General features: G+C 30.0%; 3 protein-coding genes across 3 annotated transcripts; 1 reads left to right on the top strand and 2 right to left on the bottom strand.

The window, feature by feature from the left end:
• Positions 1-325: 325 nt before the first annotated feature.
• On the bottom strand, positions 326-16,678 carry LOC145190577 (rab-like protein 2A). The gene is made up of 8 exons (XM_090078816.1): positions 16,437-16,678; positions 9,217-9,246; positions 4,959-5,038; positions 3,755-3,834; positions 3,545-3,656; positions 3,213-3,310; positions 3,049-3,132; positions 326-2,908 (listed from the first exon to the last, which is right to left on the bottom strand). Exons 1-8 carry the CDS (start codon positions 16,496-16,498, stop codon positions 2,822-2,824), a joined length of 633 nt encoding a protein of 210 aa, XP_089934942.1. The 5' UTR covers positions 16,499-16,678; the 3' UTR covers positions 326-2,821.
• LOC145195234 (uncharacterized) lies at positions 10,518-12,898 on the top strand. The gene has a single exon (XM_080073040.2). The coding sequence runs from the start codon at positions 10,527-10,529 to the stop codon at positions 12,741-12,743; it is 2,217 nt and encodes a 738-aa protein (XP_079929166.2). The 5' UTR covers positions 10,518-10,526; the 3' UTR covers positions 12,744-12,898.
• A 4,242-nt stretch (positions 16,679-20,920) lies between the features above and the next one.
• LOC149891536 (zinc finger MYM-type protein 1-like) lies at positions 20,921-21,932 on the bottom strand. The gene is made up of 2 exons (XM_090077243.1): positions 21,765-21,932; positions 20,921-21,571 (listed from the first exon to the last, which is right to left on the bottom strand). Exons 1-2 carry the CDS (start codon positions 21,930-21,932, stop codon positions 20,921-20,923), a joined length of 819 nt encoding a protein of 272 aa, XP_089933369.1.
• Between the last annotated feature and the right edge of the window lie 1,094 nt (positions 21,933-23,026).

Genomic DNA, 23,026 nt, shown 5'->3' with positions numbered 1-23,026 from the left:
TTTTTCCAAAGCTGGGCTCCTAAAAAATCACCGCTAGAAATCTTTTCTAGCAGTTAAATTCCTCATAGCTCCCGTTTTAAAAATGAAGGTTAAAATGAGTAAACAAGTTTGCAAGTACAATACTGAGTTAGCAAAAACTAGAAAATTTAAAAAAAGATTAAAAAACCAGTGTTAACTTGTTAAAGTGGAAGATTTATGAAATTGCTGGGTTTTAAGTATGAATTATCAAAGTAATTTTTTCCTAGGGTTTTGCTCTTTGAAGGCTTTTTTTAGTTAATACCACTCAAAATTTTTTTTTGTTATCATAAATAATTCCAAACTAATATTTCTTTTTTGTTCGGTTTGTCACTAAAACTTTGCATATTTTATTTGATACACAATTCAAAGATTTTTTTTAAAATTGATAAAATAGGTAAGGCAATTTAGAATCATTTAAAGAACTCTAAAAATTACGAAAATAGGTATACAATTTAAAATTATTTAACACGTTGACCGCCGATAGGATTTTCGTAAAATGTTTTAAGATTGCTCTCACGTTTTTAGCTTTAATTTGATATTGTGAATCGAAATACAGTATGTGCCAAAATTGTCACCATGTTTGAACAAAGAAATATTTTATATTTTTTTTAATAGAAAAACTGTGAAGAAAAATAAAATTTTAGTTTTATTAATTAAATTTAAGACTTAGGTAACTGAAAATATTGCTTTTTATTAAACTTGGAGGATATTGAATTTTTTTTAAAATTTTTATGTGGAGAGATAATGGTGACAATTTTGTAGCAAATGAAAGCAATTAACATATTTGCCCACAGTTAATTAGACATACGACATAAATTAATAGCCTTATGACTAAAATGATTGAGTTATCAACTTTTCACAGATTGAAAATCATTTAAAATTTGATTTTATTTACAAAACATAAAAAAAGTATTGTTATTATCATCATGAGGAAAATAAATCTTGAACTAGAAAAAAATATTGTGGAAAGGCTTAAATCCGGACAATCTTATCGTGAAATCGAAGAGACCAAAGAACAATCGCTCATTTAATTGCTTATGGAGAGTCTAAAACTGCAAAGGATGTTACTAATTTAATGAATAACAGCTATGGGACTCATGATTCAGTGCGGACAGTCAATAGAGAGCTCAAAAGAATTGGTTTTCGACCAGAAGCATAAGGCTGATACCATTAAATTCCTTCACGAAAAGAAATTGAAAGTCGTTGACTGGCCAGCACAAAACCCTGATCTTAACCCACTCGAAAATTTATGGGCAATAGCTAAAAAACGGGTCTACAACTTTCCTACTCCACCTAAGAATAAGGATGAACTTTGGGCTCATGTACAAGAGGTTTGGTACTCAATTACACCCGAGGAATGCCGCAAATTGGTTGCTAGTGTTCCTGAAAGAATTCAGGCTGTAATTAAATCTAAGGGAGGATACACTCGATACTAATTTACTACAATATGTTATTTGCTTTCATTTGCGACAAAATTGTCACCATTAGCTCTTCACATAAAAATTTTAAAAAAATTCAATACCCTCTAAATTTAATAAAAAGCAATATTTTCAGTTAGCTAAGTCTTAAATTTGATTAATAAAACTAAAATTTTATTTTTCTTCACAGTTTTTCTATTAAAAAAATATAAAATATTTCTTTATTCAAACATGGTGACAAATTTGGCACATATTTGTTTTGAGGTATTTTTATGTGTTTTTTAATGTATCAGCTACCGGTGGTCGACGTGGTGCCAATAGTAAAATATTATAGATGGCGCATGCCCAAAGAACAGATTGACTAGCTGGAGTCAGATAGGTTGTATCGTCCAGCGATGGCCGACGTGGCCTAATTGGAATACATTGGTGTCGGCTACCGATAGCTGACACGGCGGTCAACTTGTTAAACTTCTCTGAAAATTATGAAAATTAAGGGTAAAAACCTATTTACGTACAAAGCTTTGCTTCCTGTGGTTGAGTTTTTTAATTTTTAAAAGAAACTCAATCGAAACTGATTTCTGATTTCTAAATTTGTTTTTGCGAAAGATAAAACAAAAGTTGAAAACTCTTTTTAACTGTATTCTCTTTCAATTTGAAGTATTTCATGGTTCATATCTCTTGTAATTCTGTACCACAACACTAAGTACTTTTGCGTACGGGTAATACACGGTATACATTATGTTGCTTTTTATTTCTTAAAAAGGATTGGCACATCCTAAAACTGCATCTGTTTACATCAGTGCATCCACTCTCTCAATATACATATATTACGTAGGATGTAGTTATAATATCAATCAATATCACATTAACAGAGTTCTACAGGTTTTGAATAGATGGCAGAACTTTTCACAGAAGTTTTCTTCATAGCTACGAGCGAGTACAATTAAATGGCTACTTATTTTTCTCGATTCAGTATCACTTTGGTTTGTAAAATAATTTAAAACTGACCAGATCATTTGTCCAATAAAACTACTCACATTTTCTGCAAATAAAACGTTACTTGTAAATGAAACATTCTTTCACTTATAAACACAACTTAAAAAACAAAGACTATAAAAATTACTCATATTTTTGAGCAAGATAACAAAAAATGTCACTGAGTATAAAATCATATATATTAATTTTAACAGCATAAACTTCAATTTAAACTCAGCTTGTTAGATTTTTTTCAAAAAACATTTTTGATTGGTCAATTCTTTTTTAAAAAAATTGTTGGTTAGTATAACCAAACTCTATAAAATCGTGAAAAGTCATTAAATAAATTAACAAATTAAAGAGTTGCTTAAAACTTTTTATATGCAAGAACTTTTAATTTCAACAGATGATTATTTTTCTTTAATAAAAGAGGAACTATTTGATGATGACTGAGTAGATCCGTTTGGAACATCCTGCAACGCCATATCATCAAAATTCTAAAACAGTAATTGATATTTAAAATATTAAATAAAACAAAGAATTCTTAAAGAAGATAAATTAGGAAAACATGACAATAAATACTTTTAAAAATGAAATTTAAAAACATTTGCCCAAAATAAAAGTACAACTTACGTACCTCAAGTTCTTTCAAAACCTCATCAACAAAATCTGTAGAGTTGTCTTTATAATGAAGTCCTGCTTTGATTGCTTCTCGGAACACCTACAGATATCAAGTCCTTTGAATTTTGTACCAAAAAGCAATTTAGGAAGAAAAAAATCACTAATCTTCAGGTCACTTACTTTAACAACATTTGTGCCATCTGATGCTGACACAAAATAGAAAGGAAGATGATATTTTTTAGCAAAGTTAAAACTTCTTTTAGTAGAGTTATAATCAACTAGAAAAAAGCAACGGTTTTTAAAAACCTTTCTAAAAAACTGTAAGTGATATAATATAGAAATCATGAGTTATCATTTTTATTAGGCAGAAAAAATATTTTTTTTAAAACAAAAAGAAAGTGCTTAATGATAAAATTTACTATTTAAAATTACTATTTAAATATTTCTGATAATGACAGTTAAAAAATACCTAAGTAGTAATAATTTTTTTCTGTTAAAAAATAAACTACTACCGTCTATTTTATTTGCAACAAGTATACAGGGAATCTCAGGCCTGTATGCTCGAAGTTCTTTGTACCAAGTTGACAGATTTTTATACGTAGCTTTACGTGTCACATCAAAAACCTTGAATGAAAGAAAAACAGAATGAACATGTGAACTGCACAAAAACCAAAAAGTTGCTACAAAATAAAAATTTCTTTAATACTTTAAAGACTACTTACTAATATACAAGCATGAGACGAGTGATAGTATGATGGATGCATACTACTAAATCTTTCTTGGCCAGCTGTGTCCCAAAACTCTGCAACAAAATGTATAACTTAGTGCGATATTTAGAGTTGATCTATTTACATAAAACAGAAAATTAATATAAAGGGTGCTTTTTTTAAGAGGTTACTTTTTAAGTTGGAATCACTTTTTTCCAGTGACAGCCAATTCGACAGCTGATTTATGCTCAGTTTGGTTTACTATTTAATAATGAATAGACTTATACTAGAACAATGCTTACAAACTGTGTTAATTTATTTTGAAAATAGTGTTTCAGTTCGTGAAACTTACCATACCCTACATCTATTTCAATCAACATAGTTGTCTACACAAGCAAGTAACTGGAATGAACATGGATCATCCTTGTACTACATACACTGTATATAATAATATGCATCTGCAGAGGAGTCATACAGTGTGCAGCAAAGAAGCTGTTGTTGCTGTGGAGCATATTATTGAGGAGAACCCCAATCAAATAATTCACCATTGTGCACAGTAATTGAAGGTGTGTTCATCTACTTTATAGAGAATTTTACAGAAAGATCTTAGTTTATGAGCCTACAAGATCCAGCTCATACAATAATTGAAGCTGCATGACCATTGTGTGAGTCGTACATTCAGTGAATATACCAAAACCGAGATTACTAATGATCCTCACTTTCACCACAAAATTTGTGGTGAAAGAAGTGCATAAAAATAACAGTGCAACAATTTCACACAGTATGAACCTCTACTAATTTATTGAAAAAGATAACTGCTCAGCACATAATTTCACATTCACGGACCTTCAAAGATGCATAATAGACTTGTATATTAGCCATATAAATTACATAATTTAACACCTTTGGATTATTTTTTAAGCAGATATGTAAAATCACTAATCTATGCCGATAATCCAGAGACAATGGCTTGAAAGCCAACTTTCATTGCATTATTATTGATATGGCCCCAGCTGCTTTGTTCATCCACATCCTGCAGCTGGCCCTTACATGCCCGAAATCATATTAAAAAATTTATTTTATAAAACTACTCAATATCCAGTAAATCCAATACTATGATCATTATCAGAATGTTCATACATTTTCTCTCATTTCAAGTTTAATACCTTTAAAAAAAACACCCTTTTCTTCCAAAAATAAAAAAAAGCAACAAACTTACCAACATTTATGTTACGATCATCTATCTTAGTAAAATATTTAAACAAGGTAAGTGCATATGTTGACAACTGCTGTGGTTTACTGATATTTGGTTAAGAGAAAATATTTATAACTTTTCAAATACAAAATTATTTCTATGAATTAGAGTCATGATCCACTTCCAATGTGTCGAAGTCATCCAAAACTGATTTTTCACAGGGCAATTTATTTACGTTTAGAGGTAACTGCAAAATTTCACATTTTTTATTATGATTAAAATTGTTTTTTTTTTCTTGTTGGATTTTAATACTTTTCTATTAACAGCTGTTACTTTTTTTTATAAGCTTCCATTTAACTAAAATGTGATTTTAACTCCCAAAGAAATTTTTTAAATTAAGTGTAACTCTAAAAAGTTTCAACATCCAGCTCCAAGCCATTCTAGAGATTTTAAAAATTATTTATGACACACTGTTCTCTTACCCACACTTAAGATTTGAGCAAACAAATTATTTTTAGCCCAATGTACTCTTACCCACACTTAAGATTTGAGTAAACAAATTTTAGTCTAATAAATTCCTGTAATGTAAATTTAATAACATTTGAACATCATTCAAAAGTGCATAAAATTTAAATGTGATGAGTGCATGAAATGAATTCGATGACTTTTAACAAGCCCATTTTTAGTATATTTGGGTTTTTTTTAAACACCAATCAAACAAACTGAAACATTTAAATTCTCGTTTTTTAAATTAAAGCTGATAGACATTTTTAGAAATTGGGCTAAACTAAAGGAACATCTTGTATCTTATTCAAATAAAAACATCAATTACAAATTACACATTAGTTTTTCCTTTTCATTATTGTTTAAAAAATACAAAATATCTCCATCAGTACCACAAAAGCCAAACATTTTACTGCTTATAAGTTAATATTTGTTCATTTAATGGTATTTGCAAACACTTTCTGTCAACATTTTTAACATCTTATCAAGTCCATGTAGATTTGGCTTGTTTTACTAGTCCATGATATTAAAATCAAGTTTATAATAAAGTTATTAAATTTAGTGTTTTTTATACAACATAGCACTGTAAAAAACACTAAAATTTTATTTACTTTATCATAAACGTGATTGTTAATTTTTGAATAATTCACAATTTGAGACTGAAGATCATATCATACTTTCTGTATCTTTGATATTGTAATTTCAACTGAAATACTAACCTCAAAGAGAGTGCAGCTAAATATTATTTTGCCAAGACTGTCATCTGTTCTAAAAAAACCCTCATACAGAAATGCCACTTTCATTTTGAAAGTTATGTCCAGTATTGAGCATGCCAGTGCTGAATTGAATATCAATAGAAGTACCATATACTTGGTGTTCCAAAGGTTGCATCAGGAACTGGCAAGGATGAAGCTACCATAATTGTCAGATACTTGGAGGAGTGCAGTATTGTTGATATGTTTTAGCTTTGATACTACAGCATCTAGCACTAGCACTTATTCAGGTTTTACAACATAATTGAGCAAAAGCTTGGCAGAGATTTACAACTTTTGGGGCATTACAATCTTATAAATCAACTGCATTTCTGTGTATGTTGGTTTTGGAGCAGTTTTGTCATCATCAACACTAATTATGTTTTCCATGTAATTGAACTTACTAAAATGTTCCTTACCAATGATCCATCTGAATTGAAGGTAGTATCAATCATTTCAGAAGGCCTTGAGCTTTATCAAGGGGTTAGCAGTCATTAACAGGACTGAGAAAGGTGTATTCCTTACAATTGTTTATTGCTCAAGATCTTATTTCCTGCATCATGATGGCTAGGTTAACCTTAAATACAGCATGACACCAATTACAGTTGGTATCATAGTGTAGTTAAGGTTGAGAAAAAGTGATATATTTAAGTAGAGAAGTTCACTTAATTCCACACCTTTATATTATACAATTGACATACAGACCCTATAGTAAGATTGAAAATGTAAACGGTATGAATTAAATAAAATTAAAAATTTTAACGTATTGCTCAGAAAAAAATTAAAATTAAAGATGATGACCACCAAATCACAAATACTCTTGAAATATTTTCATAAAACAAATACCTCCATAGAGTTCCTCTGTTTAAATAATTGTTCAATTAATAGTAAGATTACAACAAACTTATAACCACAACTTGTAAACATATTCAGTAAAATAACGGGTGGTTAATAAAAATCCGGACTAACTTTAACTGAATTTTAAATGCCACAAGATAAATCTTTTTTTTTTTCATGCTTACATCCATTTTAAAGCTTATTTAATTCTCTATAAGTTAATTTACTTGTTTTTACATAATTAATAATAATTAAGAAAATAATGATGGCAAAGCAAGAAGAGGTAAGAAAACGGATTTACGAATTCTATTTGAATAATAAATTGCAAGGTAAAAAGTTCACAGTAGCTCACTTCAATTCTGAAAAAATTCCAAGAAGCACTATCTATGATATAATCAAACGTGTTGAGAATGATTCTGGGTTCAAAAGAGTGCAAGGAAGTGGTCGTGTGGCCAAAATCATGACCCCAAAGGCTATCAAGCGCCAGAAAACCATATTTGATTACAGTGACCGAGTTTCGATGAGGCAAGCTGGTCGAAAATATGGATGCAGTCATTCACATATCATTAAAACTCTTGCCAAGTACACTGACACCAAAAGTTATAAAAAACAGGGTATACCTCATCGACAAGAAAACCAGAATGAGCGAATCAAAGCCAGCATTGATCGTCTTTATCATGATTTTAAAGGAAAATTGGTCATCCTTGACGACGAATCTTACTTTACGCTGTCACACTCAACAATTAATGGAAACAGCACCTAGTACTCTAGCAACAGACACAAAATTCCACCAAGTGTTAAATATCGCAAAAAGCGCAAGTTCGAACCCAAGGTGCTTGTCTGGCTGGCCGCTTCTGACAAAGGTATTTCAAAGCCATTTTTTGTCCCCAGCGGCCTTACAGTCTATAAAGCCATCTATGAAATTAATTGTATAAAGAGAAGATTAGTGCCGTTCATCAACGCTCATCATGCCGATGGTAATTATATATTTTGGCCGGACCTGGCGTCATCGCATTATGCCAAAACCATGACCAACTGCTATGAGACTCATAACATCAGTTTTATCAAAAAAGTTGACAATCCGCCAGCCGTACCGGAGTTTCGTCCAACAGAAGACTTTTAGGCTATTTTGAAAGGCAAAGTGTATAAGAGTAACTGGCAAGCAAAAGACGTGAAGCAACTATAAACCAGAATAAAGCTTTGCCTGAAAAAAATTGACCTTAACCTTGCATTTTCACTTTTTGGGTCAACTCGTGTTAGAGTTGGCCAAATCCAAAGAAACAGACTGGTTCAAGAAAAACTTAATTAAAATAAATAACTAAAAACTCTTTTTAATGATAGTTTTATTTAATCTCTACCATAAAAACTATGAAAGTAATTGCCCATGAAAGTTTGTCCAGATTTTTAGTAACCACCCGTTATGATTACCTTAAATTTATTGAAAACCTTAAACAACCTAGAAATTAATGATTTTTCAGGTGAGGATAAAAAAAATTTCCTGACACACTTATCAAAGGTTAAATAGCAACACCTCTTCACATACTTCTGAACACATCAATACTCATAAAAATTATTTCAATTTTGGAAAACTAAAAAATCTTTGAAAAGTTCATGTCAAGAGGTGCTTTGTTAATTTTGACCCATTTATTGTAATATATATATATATATATATATATATATATATATATATATATATATATATATATATATATATATATATATATATATATATATATATATATATATATATATATATATGTTACATTACATTTATATATCATATATTTATTTTATTATGGGATTCTTCATCTACTTTCAGGTTTTATAGGTTGATGAAAAATTGAGTTTTACATAGTGAACTTATTTTTAGTATTTTGTTAAGTAAAAGGTAAATTTTTTTTCTTTTTTTTAATGTTTTAACTCTTAGCAAAATCATAGGTGTTTACTTAGTAGCATGATAAATTTGGAAGTGCTTTTCATTTCTGTTTATTATTTTAACAAACATTTTTCAATGACATCAACTAACAACTTTGTAGTAATTTTAAAAGTTACAGTTATTAGAGTAATGTACAGCTTTACAAAAGTTTTAAGTTATTATAGAAAAAAGCAAAATATAGAACAAATTTATTATAGTAACATACTAGGTGTGTAAGATCTAAACAACTTAGCATCAAAACTGAAAAAGATACTATCCATCCATAAGAAATCTTTCCACTAATCTATAGGAAGAAATATCTTATATGTATTTATATATATATATGGGTCATTCCAGCTCAATTCAATTTATGCTTGGCACCATGCCATCTCAGATTTTGCTGATTTTTGGAATACAAGCTTGAATTAATAAAAGGAAACTTCACTCCAAATTTTAGTGTCTGACTCCTTACGGTTTCAGAGATATTGATACTTGGTTCCAATCTCTTTTTTAACTATTTTTTTCAGCGCCATTTATTTGTTTGACTCATTGCACGACACAATTAGCTTTAACTTATGAAATACCTGTTTAATAGTGGTAAAAATTTCTACCTAACTATTTTTTAGGGTGAGGAACTCAAAAATCATGGGTAAAATACACAAAAATTTAAGCTTCTATATGAAAATTCAATTTCAAAATGGTGTAACACTTTTCGTAAGTTTTTTGATGCCCCGTACAAAAAAATGTTTATCTCCAGATGCTTAAAAGATAAAATTCTGAAATTTTTTCCTAATGTTCTATATGTAACAAACTCCATAATACAAAAAAACTGCAGGGTTTTTTTTTTTAAATCAGATTTATTTTTATTCAAAGTTTTATAAAAAAATTAGGAAAAAATTGTTATTTTATAATGAAAAAAAATTATTTGCATTTATTTTTTGCATTTTTTTAAAAGATTTTTAGAATCTTGCTGTCTCAGGTGCAGTTCTAACATATAAACTTGTTTGCATTTCACATCTAAGATCATTATGTTTAATAGCTAAAGGATTTTCTATTTTCAAATCTTCAAACAATAATTATTTTAAAATTGTTTCTTACAGAACTAAAAAATATGAATGATAAAGAAATATGTTCAATTGGAATAACAAATAAAGAAATTTGTAACAAACAAACATGTAAAATCCCATGATATCAAGAAAGTTTCAAGTCTTAATGATGTTGAAAAAGACTTGATAATTAGTCGTTCTGGCATTCAATATGATGAAAATGCAACGGTTTGCCTACACCATGAATATGTTTGCCTACACCATGAATATGTTATTCGGCAATCCACATAACTTGCTGTGATCCATTTAATTCACACAAAGGAAAAAGAAGAAAAGGTATTATTACTTAATCATGAAACGTTTTGAAAACTTTATTGTAATTTTATATAAATTATATATATTTTTACAAAATATTTACTGAAGCAGTAGTTATCACTTATGTTTTTAGGAGGATGTAAAGAAATTAATATGCAACTTGCTAGGAAATTGAAAAATATTGGTATTAATGTTTTTCCTGGAGAAAAGATGTCCTTCATGTATGATTAAATTTATGTCATTTAAGGATGATGGACAAATGGAACCAACTTGTAGCCAGGTTTATGAAGATGAAGATAATGATCCTAATATAAACGAGTTGTTAAAAAAAAATCTTAATTCTTCTTTGACGATTATGAACATAAGTCCTCTCAAAATGCATGCAGTAAATAGTCACTCTAGAGTTGCTCTTGGCAAAAAAAAATTGTTACATGTTCAAAAAACAGTAAAGTTAGGCATTGCAAGGACTTTAAATATAGATCCTGAAGAGTTAAGCCAAGAAGATTCCTTCAATAAATTATCTAAGGAAGTCAAAGGTAAAGCAAATGACATGGATATACTTATTAGAAAAATCAAAGAAAAAATGTTAATTTCCAATCGTAATCAGAAAATTCAACTACTAACACTGGTTCCAATTTCTTGGTCACACAAAGATATAGAAAAAGAATTTAATGTTACTAATTACATGGTGCAGATATCACGCAAATTGCTGCAGAAAAATGGTATTTTATCTTTTCCTAAAAAAAAAAAAGGAAAGAAAACACCTCAAGAATCAGTAGATAAAATTATTGAATTTTATTGTAATGATGAAAATAGCAGACTAATGTCTGGTAAAAAAGATTTTGTTAGTATAGCTCGAAGATCTCACATGCAAAAACGTTTGATTCTCTCAAATCTAAAAGAGCTATATGCAAAGTTTAAAACCTGTTATCCAGATATAAAGACTTGTTTTTCTAACTTTTGCTCACATCGTCCAAAATGGTGCATTACAGTAGGAGCATCTGGTACGCATACAGTATGTGTGTGCACCTACCATCAAAATGTTAAGTTAATGATTAGTGCAGTTGAATTATCAAAGGATTATCATGAACTTATTGATATGCTTGTCTGTAGTAGGGCTAACAAGAATTGCATGATACATCGTTGCCCTATGTGCCCAGAAGATTCTGCATTAGTACATTATCTTGAAAATGAGTTATACTCTCAAGACGATATTGATGAAGATGATGATTATTGTATAGATTATAAACAATGGAAAACAACAGACCGATCTGAGCTATTAAGTCTAACAGAAACGACAAGTAGCTTTATTAATATTTTGAAAAATAAGTTACAAAAACTTACTGTTCATTCTTACATTGCAAAAAGTCAAGCTGCTTCTTTAAGAAAGTTAAAAAATGAGTTAAGTAGTACTGAGGTTGTTGTCCTTTTAGATTTCTCAGAAAATTATGAGTTTGTTGTACAAGACGAAATACAAAGTTTTCACTGGAACAAAATTCAAGCAACATTGCATCCAACAGTAATTTATTATAAAGAAAATAATGTCCTCAAATGTGATTCATTATGTTTCATCTCAGATGATTTACTGCATGATGTAGATATGGTTTATCATGTGATGAAGCTAGCAATTGAACATATTAAAAGCAATATTTCTCATCAAATAGAAACTGTCCATTACTTTTCAGATGGGTGTGTTGGCCAGTACAAAAACTGCAAACACTTCATAAATATATGCCACCATGAACAAGATTTTGGTATGAAATGTACATGGTCTTTCTTTGCAACAAGTCACGGTAAATCACCCTGTGATGGTATTGGCGGGACTGTAAAAAGACTAACTTCAATTGCTAGCCTTCATCGAACAACAACAAATCATATTCTTACAGCATCTGCAATGTTTAATTTTTGCCAAAATGAAATCAAAGGAATTAATTTTTATTACATATCTAAGGAGTCAAACACAATAATTCGAAGTGAAATGGAGCAAAGATATGCAACTGCAAAAACATTACCAGGCACTTGCACCTATCACAATTTTGTTCCAATAAGTAACACAAAAATTGGAACTAAAATTGTTTCTGAACAATTGGAGTATTCATTTGTTTTTAATTTTCAAACTGATGAAATTATTAAAGAATTCTTGTCTAATATAAGCATTGGCGCGTTTGTATGTTTGATATATGATAACAATCCATGGATCGGACTAGTTGAGGAAACTGATGTTGAAAATAAAGACTTTCTAGTTAGATTCATGCATCCATGTTACCCTTCAAGGTCATATTATTGGCCTTCTAGAGATGATGTGTGCTGGGTTCCATCAACAAACTTATTGTTAATGATTAATATTCCAACAACTGTTACAGGAAGACAATACAAAATCAGTGAAATAGATCACCAGAGCATTGAAGATAGCTGGGCAAACTTTAAACCAGAGAACTAATTTGTTATCTTTCAAAGATTTTTTATTTTTATTAAATGTGGAAGATTGTCAATTCTTATTGCCTATTAGTTTTAGTTTTTCTCATTGCAATTTAATTATTTTCATGGTTTTAGTGTAATTTTGAAATTTTTTGGGTTTATTATTATAAGACTTTGAATGCGAATAAATCTGATTTAAAAAAAAAAAACCCTTGCAGTTTTTTTGTATTATGGAGTTTGTTACATATAGAACATTAGGAAAAAATTTCAGAATTTTATCTTTTAGGCATCTCGAGATAAACATTTTTTTGTACGGGGCATCAAAAAACTTACGAAAAGTGTTACACCATTTTGAAATTGAATTTTCATATAGAAGCTTAAACTTTTGTGTATTTTACCCATGATTTTTGAGTTCCTCACCCTAAAAAATAGTTAGATAGAAATTTTTACCACTATTAAACAAGTATTTTATAAGTTAAAGCTAATTGTGTCATGCAATAAGCCTAAAAAATAAATGGCGCTGAAAAAAATAGTCAAAAAAGAGACTGGGACCAAGTATCAGTATCTCTGAAACCGTAAGGAGTCAGACACTAAAATTTGGAGTGAAGTTTCCTTTTATTAATTCAAGCTTGTATTCCAAAAATCAGCAAAATCTAAGATGGTATGGTGCCGAATTATTTTTTTTTTAGTTGATTTGACATGGAATGACCCATATATATATATATATATATATATATATATATATATATATATATATATATATATATATATATATATATTATTTTTGTTATTATATAAACTAAATAATTAGTTTGATTTATATTACATTACTTAAAGTTTCACGCAATAGCGATCATCAGATGTTATAAACCGTAAAAAAATGTAACGACAAAAAAATATGAAAAAAAGTGCTATGGAGTGTCTTCTATGATGGCATTAAAGTTTTTTATTAAAAATTTATTTTCATGGCGGCACTTTGATGTTAGTTCGCTTCATTTATTAAGCAAGTCTAGTTCCGAAGTAATAATGTGGTACTTCTCGGTCAAGCACAAATTACAGTAATTACCACCAGGTTTAAATGGTTCTGCCTTATTGAGAATATTCCATGTAAGGATGGGTTCTAAACCTTTACTTTTGCACTCCCATACAAATTTAGAAAGTTCAGTGGAGTTTGCTTTACTTTCATAACGAAAAGAATTCTTATGCTTATACCATCTGTCTTTAAAGGTTTTTTCAGTGAGCCCAATGTAATAATGCCCCTTTTCTTGCTGCTGAGTTTTAACATTGCAAATATAAATAAGGTTTTTCTTAAGGCATTTTCCATTTAGTGGGCATGCAGCGGTTTGTTGGCAATAGAAATGATTGGCTTTTATTGTCAGTAGAATTAGATAGAATTCTTTTGTTATGAGCAGTAATAATTTTCTTAATATTTGGGAGGCAGCTGTAACTAACTTTTAAGTTGTTCCGGTTAAAAAGTTTGTGAAATCTATGGTCTTTAGGAAAGCATTTATCAACTAAACCCAAAAATATCTTTGCTACGTTTGTTCTAACGTTCAGTGAAAACGGAGGGTTAAACCAAATAACGTTTCGTTTTCGAGATCCTGCATCACGTTTTGGCGTGTTTTGATTGAAAAAAATTTTTCCTTTAAATCCACAAGAATTGAGAGCATTGTTATAAAACGGTGCGGCTCTATCAAAAACCTCTTTATTTGAAGATATATTACTGATGCGGTTAGAAATCATTTTTGGTATCGATTTCATGATATTAGGTGGGTGATTGGAGTTGACGTTGATATACATAGGGTTATCTCCTTGTTTTCGGTAAGGTTGAAAAGTACTGTCAAGGAGATTAAGTTTACAATTTTAAAATTAGATTTAATAGTAATAGTAAGGTTGAATTTATCTTCAAAAATCTTGACAAAATTTTTCTTTTTTTTTTCTGACTGAGGTCCGCTGATATTATAGAAGCAGCAGAGACCATCATTTCTATATAGTCCTGTGGTGTTGAGCCCCTATTCACTACAGCATACTAGTATGCTCCCTTGATCCTACATATATGCACCCTTGATCCTATTTTTGTATACTTGATCGGAATCCAAATTTATACCGTGAATGTGTAAAAATTGTTTTTAAGTCATTCAAACAATTTCTATATTAAAAACCAATTAAGTTTTTATAGATTTTATTATAACTTTATTTGTCTTATTAGAAGAAAGAAAAGCAAAATCAATGAAAGAAAAAAATTAGAATTATGTTATAAAATTATTAACAAATAGCTTTTTATTTTCACAACATTTCAATGTTTAGTTACTCCTCCTTTTGCATTAATTACTTCTAGAAGATGTGCTACCATTAATGCTGGCCTTTCTAAATGTTTACATCATTTGTATTTTGGATCATTGTTCTGTTGAAATACAAAATTGTTTACTAATATGTTTTTTAGTTGATGCCATCCTATACTTCCCCAAACCCTTATATTTCCACCATCATGTTTAACTAATCCTCTCATGTAACTCAATAAAAGCTTTTCTCCTCTTTTGCTAAACTCTTTGTGTTCCAACCAACTTTCTAAGTTAAATTTGAATTCATTAGCACAAAGAATTTTTTTCCGAAAAGAGAGTTGAATTTCCTTGTTTAGCCAAATCTATAAGTTTTCATATTAGAAATATAACAAATAGTAAAATGGATATTTGTTAGAAATTTCAATACTACTAGCAAAACAATACTACTTGCAATTTTATACAATTGATTTTTGTGCATGCAATTATATATATATATATATATATATATATATATATATATATATATATATATATATATATATATATATATATATATATATATATATATATATATATATAATCATAAAAACTTAAATGGTTTTTAATATAGAAATTGTTTGAATGACTTAAAAACAATTTTTACACATTCACGGTATAAATTTGGATTCGGATCAAGTATACAAAAATAGGATCAAGGGTGCATATATATAAGATCAAGGGAGCATACTAGTATGCACCCTTGATCCCAATTGAGTGTTATTAATTTTTATTATTTTTAATTTATTTTAAATATTTTGGTCAGTAAATGATCATTAAATTATAATAAAATATAAAGTTTGCTATCATTTACTGTTAATTTAGAGGTTAAAGTGAAAACATATATTCAGTAAATTGGCCGGATAGATTTTTAGGATCATGGGTGCATACTTTCCCCTACAATTATTTTTTGTGCTATTGTTTTTTTTGACCCTTTTACTTTAAGTTTAATTACCAAGTAATTTAAAAAAAAAAATTTTTAGTAAGCTTTTCTCCAAACAAAAGTTCTCAGAAAATAATGCTTTTTTATAACTAGCCTAGGTTATAATATTTACATTTAAATTACATTTAAATTTAAGTTCATTCAAGAATGAATTTGTACAACTAAATTCCATTTTAACGTTTTTAAAATTAGTCTAAGTTATAATATTTGGATTTAAATTACAAAGTTTATTCAAGAATGAATTTGTACAATTAAATTCTGTTTTAATTGTAAACCACATTACTCTGACAGTATAACATACCTGTACTTAATTTATTTCATATGCTAGAACAAAACTTTTGGAAAAAATATTACTCATATAAGAACTTTTTAGAAATAGGAAACAGACTATTGCCTCTTATTGTAGGTGCGCTTTGAGGATAATAATTATACTGGTATTACATTATATACTTACTTTGATTTTCCAACAGCACTATCGCCTAAACATATCACTTTTACCTTCTCATCGCTATCCATGTTTATAACAACTATCTAATAAATTTATTTATCATTCTAACGTTTAATTTCATTTTATTCTCGTGATTTTCAGTAAATGTCAGGGTAATTGCAGCTTTTTCTAACTAAAACCACTAACTTTTTTAGTTTTGCGAAATCACCAATTCAATAATAATAATTAGAAAAGATGCTATGATTAAAATACGGCTGCCGTTTGCATTCGTTTAAAGATTTATGAACAAGAATTATTGAAACCGGAAGTTTTTGACTTTTTTCTTCAAAATCTTTTTTCTTCAGAATCGAAAACATCAAAGATTTAAAACATGATCCAATTTCAGAACACAATCATTTTCAACTAACGTTTTTAATCGAATACTCGAAGTCAAATGATCTACAATTCAATTAGATGTGGGGAACTGCTATAGGTTTCCCAAAGACACTAATGAATTTCAGGTCACACACCAACTGAATTGGTAACCATTAGGCAATTGGATTTTAAAATAACGTGTAACTCCTTCCTTTCCTTTAATACTATTTTCAATTCGTCTAATATTGAGAAGTGTCTTGTCTTTCATTTTGTCTTTGTTAAGCACCATGCTTCCGACACCTGGCAGTTTCACGTTACTTCTCTTTTTTCTATCTTGTTGCTGTTCTTTTATCGCGTGCACATACTCCTTCATCCATCTTTTCCTTAGTTAATTCTTACAATTTTTCAAAAACTTGACTCTCTGTATTGCGCAATTCTCTTTTGTTATCAAATCGATATCTTCTTCAAGCAAGATTGCAGGACTTCCCCTCATTAATACGTTTGGTATTAATACTTGATTGTTGAACAGGCCACTTTGGTAACAAAGTGGTCTATTGTTCATAGAGCATTCCACATCTAACTTCCTCCAATTCATGGAAACTTCCTCCAATTCATAGAAACTTCCTCCAATTCATAGAAACTTCCTTCAATTCATAGAAACTTAGCCTCTACCGATTGTTTTTGATAAACTCTTCTTCATTATTCCAATCAATCTTTCAAATAAACCTCCCCACCACGGTGCTCTTGATAGATTAAGCATACTTTTTATTGCTTGAGTAGCAAGATAGTTTAGCAAGTTTATCGACCTTTCTACGTGTAGGTGACTACGTCCCTGTTGCCACAAATATTTTTGCATTATCACTGATCATGATCTGAGGTGATCCATTTCCTTGCAACAAACTCCATTAAAATTTTCTGAAATTTTCCTATCGATAGATCATGACCAAGATTGAGGTAGACGGCTTTTATACTTGCGCAAGTAAATATTGCAACGTATATATTTTTTAACATACAAAATGCATTTATGTTTTAGCGGACTGACAAAATTGACACCTGTAACCGTAAACGGTTCGACATCGTAAGTTAAAAAGTGTGGTAAAATTGTGATGGGATAACAACTGTTTTAACAACTGAATTGTGAGAAAGTCAAAACGTTTTTAAAGATGTTGTTTATTTAGCCTTGCATGAGTTTTCCAACCATAAACTTGTGCCTAAACTACACATTCGCGGCAAACAATTACACATTCGCGGGAAACAATTACACATTCGCGGGAAACAATTACATATTCGCGGGAAACATTCAAAATTTACATTAATCCTTAGTTGACCGAGGTATTTAAATTTTTTTTGTCTTGCATTGACTGACGGTACTCGCCATTACCACTTATGTTAAACGAATATTAAAGATAGTATTTGAAGGAACGGCCTATTACACACATAACATTAAATTTATGTTTGTAGCATTGATATTTTGCCAGATATTATCAGTTAAATTCATTATTGTATGTGGTGTTAACCTTAGAATTTCTATCTAATTAAACTTGTTATTCTGAAGTATAATAACGGGTAAGTGATTACTTTATTTATGTATTTCTATGCAATTATATACTATAAATATATACCGTATTGAGCTTGATCATCTTTTAATGGAAATATATGTTGAATTACTAAAAATATGAGGAAGACTTGTAAGTGCCGTTATGCTTATATGAATTGTTTTTGTATATGTATCTACTTATCAATGATTAAATACAAATAAAATATTTTAGCACTGAAATATTTTTTTTAGTTGATTTTTTTTTAATAAATTCTTTGATAAATAAATTTTAATTATTTAAAATGTATTTTTATTTTAGTACAAGATGAGTATACAAAGTATAACAGAAGATGAGATTCTAAGAGAATCTACCAATAGATAATGCTTAAGAAACTGGGATTTAAATTGATGAAGAAGGTGAAGATAATCCAAAAAGATTTTTAAAATTTTTTGTAAACAGTCCAGATGAATCAACAGAAAGAACTAGTGCTACCAATAGAAGAGACTGAAAATGTAATTGAACCTGCTCGACAGCAGGAAGAGAGAAGAACAAACTGGTATTCCAGATTACTCTAAAAGCCAGTCTATAATGGAAGATATTTTTGATCATTGTGATACACCAACGGATATTTTTACAAAAATTCTTGATGATATCCTTGATAATATTACTTATCAATCAAATCTTTACGCCACTCAGAAAGTAAAGAATCTACACCAAAAAAAATTAAACTTCTCAGTTTCATTGGAATTAATTTTCCAATTGGATGGTATGTACTTCCTTGCTGGTGACACTACTGGTCGACTTACCGTCATATAGGAATATTCTCTGATTCTGAAGCAAAGCCCAGAAAAGGTTTTGATCAAGTATTGTCAAATGTACACATTGCTGAAAATATCATGGTTCCAAAAAATAATAGAAATCACATTTTGCCTTTGGTTAATTACTTGGATGAAACGCTTTCCAAAGTATGAAATGGTACAAAAGAGCTCAGCACTTTGATGAATCGATGATAAAATTAAAAGGGAGAAGTTCTATAAAACTGTACAACCCAATAAAACCGATCAAGGGAGTATGTAAGCCATCGGATCAAAAGAGTTACATTAAAAAATTTACAGTTTATCAGGGAAAAGACGAAAGAGATGAAGAGTTTTCTGAGTTTGGTTTAGAAGAAAGAGTTGTTTTATAATTGAGCAAAAGCGAGTGGAATGCAAATGAGGTATTGAGTATTTTGAGTCCTCCAGCCGATGCCTTGCAGACTTGCCCGAACCTCTTCAGGGAAGACTCAGAAGCACGTCGACCCTGAGTTTGCCTCCCCTTTGAGGAACGGACGGAAAAAAAAGAAAAGTATCAATTTAATACAAGAACACCGGCCTAGCCAGCTCGCAATCAATCCAAGTGATACTACATTTGATCTTAGCCATTAGGCCGAGAAGCAAATGAGACATTATTTTTGAATGTTTATTTCACTTCACTGAGCTTGAAAAACTAAAATTAAACAAGACTTGTGTTACAATAAGAAGACTTGTGGTATAAAAAGAAGTAGAAGAAAGGGATTACCAGCTCTAGAAGATAACAAGTTGCTGAAGAGGGGTAAACTTGATTATTGCATTTCACAGTTGAGTATTTCTATTTTCAAGTGAAAAGATACAAAAATAGTTTAATTTGGACCAAACTACCATGGAAGTGTAGAAACTGAAGTGCTGCGAAAAATAAATAAGGTAACAGAAAGGATAAAAAGTGTCCCCAAGGGTTAATTTCTCATCAGAAAATCAACATTTCCACAATTCTTACAAAAAGAAAAGGCATATACCCAACTCATTCTTCAAAGAGGTAAGGGAAGGTCGAGCTTGTTGGGAAGGATATTCGTTTGGGGAATTTAGGAGTACACTGGTCTGTGTTTGTACAAAAAAAAAAAGAAGGTGTAAACTGTGCAGCATAAATGGTTGATGTTAAAATGGTATACAATCAAAACCATATTCTCAGTGTTATTTGTGTAAGTATTACGTATGTTGCAACGATAAAAAAAAATTGTTTTGTTGAGTACCATTGAGTTAAACCTAAGTAAATTTTCTATTACTCTTAAAAAAAAGCTCTACATATGTTTTGTTATTGTTATTGATTGTATAATATCTCTTATTTCTTAGATTGATGTATCTAAAATAAATGTTTAAATTATATCACTTTGAGTTCTCATACAAATTTCAAATGTCCAACAGTATTTATAAATGTCATGAAGATTTTTACTTGAATTTGCAGAAATCGTCTGTCATGTACTTATATATATTTGCCTTTAGGTGATATATTTCTTGACTCTAAACCAAAATAAATACTTCAAGTACAAAAAATGCACAAATAAAACATATTTTGTAAAAATATTATTTATTCACACTTGTGAAGCATATAAGAATCCTGATATAAATGTTTTATTCAGAGAAACCAAAGTTGTTCACATTCTGAGTCTTCTACAAGCAGGCCCGCCGAGAGTCATAATTTTAGACGGTGCAAGAGATATTTTTGGGCCCTTTATCCATAATTCTAATATTTTAAACTATTACTGTATGCTTTTGCTGAATCAAAATTGTTTATTCCAAGAATAGTTCATTTACAAAACAAAGGTGCTTTTCTTGCTTTTTTTGAAGCGAAATTTCGAATAACTTTGTCAAAATCAATTGACCTAGATATTGAAGATTCGAGACTCAACATTGCCAAATCCACTAACCGTCCTTGTAACATTGTAGTTCTTAAAAAGTTTTTAATCAGTTTTAATTTGCTGAATGAGCGTTCGGTGGATGCAACTGTAGCAGGAATTGTTAAGAATATTCTCAAGCATACACAAATATTTGGAAATAGGCCATGTAAATTAGTTCGACTAATCGAATTTAGGAGTTCAAAGGGGCTTAATTGATTCGATCCAAAATTTGCATAATGTATAGATTTTAATTGTTTTATTTCCATTACAATATCTTCTCTAACATCTGCTGAATACTCTTCACTTAATAATTTTGCTTTCATTTCCAATGTATCCAAATCAATATTGAGATAATTCCACATGAAGCTAAACTTATCTAAAATGCTCTGTGCTGCTTTGAATCTTACAGTAAGGCCAATAACACTATCTAATACCACATAGAAAACAAATCTTCTAAAGCATGATTCCTCCATGGTCTCATCTTCATTTAAATCTGTTAACCCTTGATCCTCTGGCTCTTTTGCGATTTGCACCACCACGTCCTCTTGATAGTTTGACTTCTATATCCAAATTCATTGCAACATTCCTTGATTCTGACCAGACATCTTTCCATTTATTCCAAAACTCAAGAAGTTGTCTCAGTAAGTGGTTTATGTTGCCCACTTCCACATCTAAAGTTGCATTTCTTGCTTGAATAACTTTGTTGCAAAAATCAATCGGAACAAGAATTTAGTACCATATTGATGACATTACTATGCAGGAAAATGAATTAATATAATATAAGGCACCTTCTTCTTCAGTTCTTGTTTTAGAAGTCAAATTTAATTCTAAAAGCTCTTCCAATAACAATTTAATCCCAGAAAGTTGTGCTGCAAAAGGTTTGACACTTTCAACACAATCTGACCACCTTGAATGTGACATTCCTTTTAGTGAGCAATTGATGTGTTTTGATAATATCAAAACACATTTTTTAATTTTTTTTGTAATTGTTATTGTAATTATTTTAAAAAAAAACTTTGGTTAATGGGCCCCAATTGTTCTATGGGCCCTGGAGCAGTGCACCGCCTGTACCCACCTCTCAGTGGGCCTGTCTACAAGTGTTTGCTTTTATAATTAACAATACAGTTCAAAAGCTGATTTCCATAGCCAGAATGAGTAGAAGATTTTTTGTATCTTTGCCAGTTCATGCCAAATCTGCATGTGTAGTTTCCAGTGTCATTGCTCCAAGTGGAATATTCTTTAATAAAACAAATTGTTTTACATGAAAAAAGACAGCATGCGCTTTGGGTAAAACTGTGATGTGCAATTACAAATATGATGATTTGAACATTTGTATTTTTTGTTCAAAGTCTTTCTCAAGTACAATTCGAAAAACATGCTGACACAACATTTCTAAAATTTTGTAGTGTTTCGATAAACGGGGCAAGTTGGTAAGCCAAACTTATTCTGGCAATTGTGTCCAAAATGTCAGTGTTTTGGAGAATTTTGTAGCAGTCACTACCTTTAAAATGACATGATATTGTTGTTGTTCTAGGTGAAGGGAATAAGGCCACCTCACGGCATTAGGCCATTTGTCAAGTAACTTCCTATAGATATGATTTACTACACCAATCGACAAATGAAGCTCCATCGGAGGAATCACATCCAGAATCAGAGTAGAATCAGTGCCACTTATAAAAGGAAGATGAGTTGCATTTTCAAAATTATTTGCTTTAGATAAGTCATTTCCAGTGGTGACAAATGTAAAATAATTCATTCTGGTGAAGCCAAGTGTTCTCATTGGTCTACACTTTTCAAGATTAACTGAACATTGCACCAGCAGCAAGGATGAGAGCTAGAGTGAGATTGGATTCTACATAAAATGTAGGCGATTGTCATTATTACTTAACCTTACTGACGACAATAGATAATTTCAAACTTTCAGAAATTAAACCTCTTACCATAAACATTATTCTCAGCAAAGGGTTTCTCCGGGTTTAGAAGTCAATATTAATACTTCAATTCGGCAGGTCCTG

Source organism: Hydra viridissima, unplaced genomic scaffold (assembly GCF_058129835.1).
Source record: "Hydra viridissima isolate aposymbiotic clone 2 unplaced genomic scaffold, HvirCarnegie_v1 scaffold_2, whole genome shotgun sequence".
In the NCBI taxonomy this organism is placed as follows: Eukaryota; Metazoa; Cnidaria; class Hydrozoa; order Anthoathecata; family Hydridae; genus Hydra; species Hydra viridissima.
This window is presented reverse-complemented; position numbering and strand designations above follow the sequence as displayed.

Bases quoted from the DNA above. Each gene is read 5' to 3' on its own strand.
- LOC149891536 (XM_090077243.1), bottom strand. From the start codon at position 21,932: ATGTCACATTCAAGGTGGTCAGATTGTGTTGAAAGTGTCAAACCTTTT. The intron at 21,572-21,764 runs GTAATGTCATCA...ATTTGGATATAG, and splicing joins TTAATTCATTTTCCTGCATA to AAGTCAAACTATCAAGAGGA.
- LOC145195234 (XM_080073040.2), top strand. From the start codon at position 10,527: ATGATTAAATTTATGTCATTTAAGGATGATGGACAAATGGAACCAACT.
- LOC145190577 (XM_090078816.1), bottom strand. From the start codon at position 16,498: ATGGATAGCGATGAGAAGGTAAAAGTGATATGTTTAGGCGATAGTGCT. The intron at 9,247-16,436 runs GTAAGTATATAA...TTCTTCCTATAG, and splicing joins AGTGCTGTTGGAAAATCAAA to ATTAGTGGAAAGATTTCTTA. The intron at 2,909-3,048 runs GTACGTAAGTTG...TTACTGTTTTAG, and splicing joins AGGTTTTGAAAGAACTTGAG to AATTTTGATGATATGGCGTT.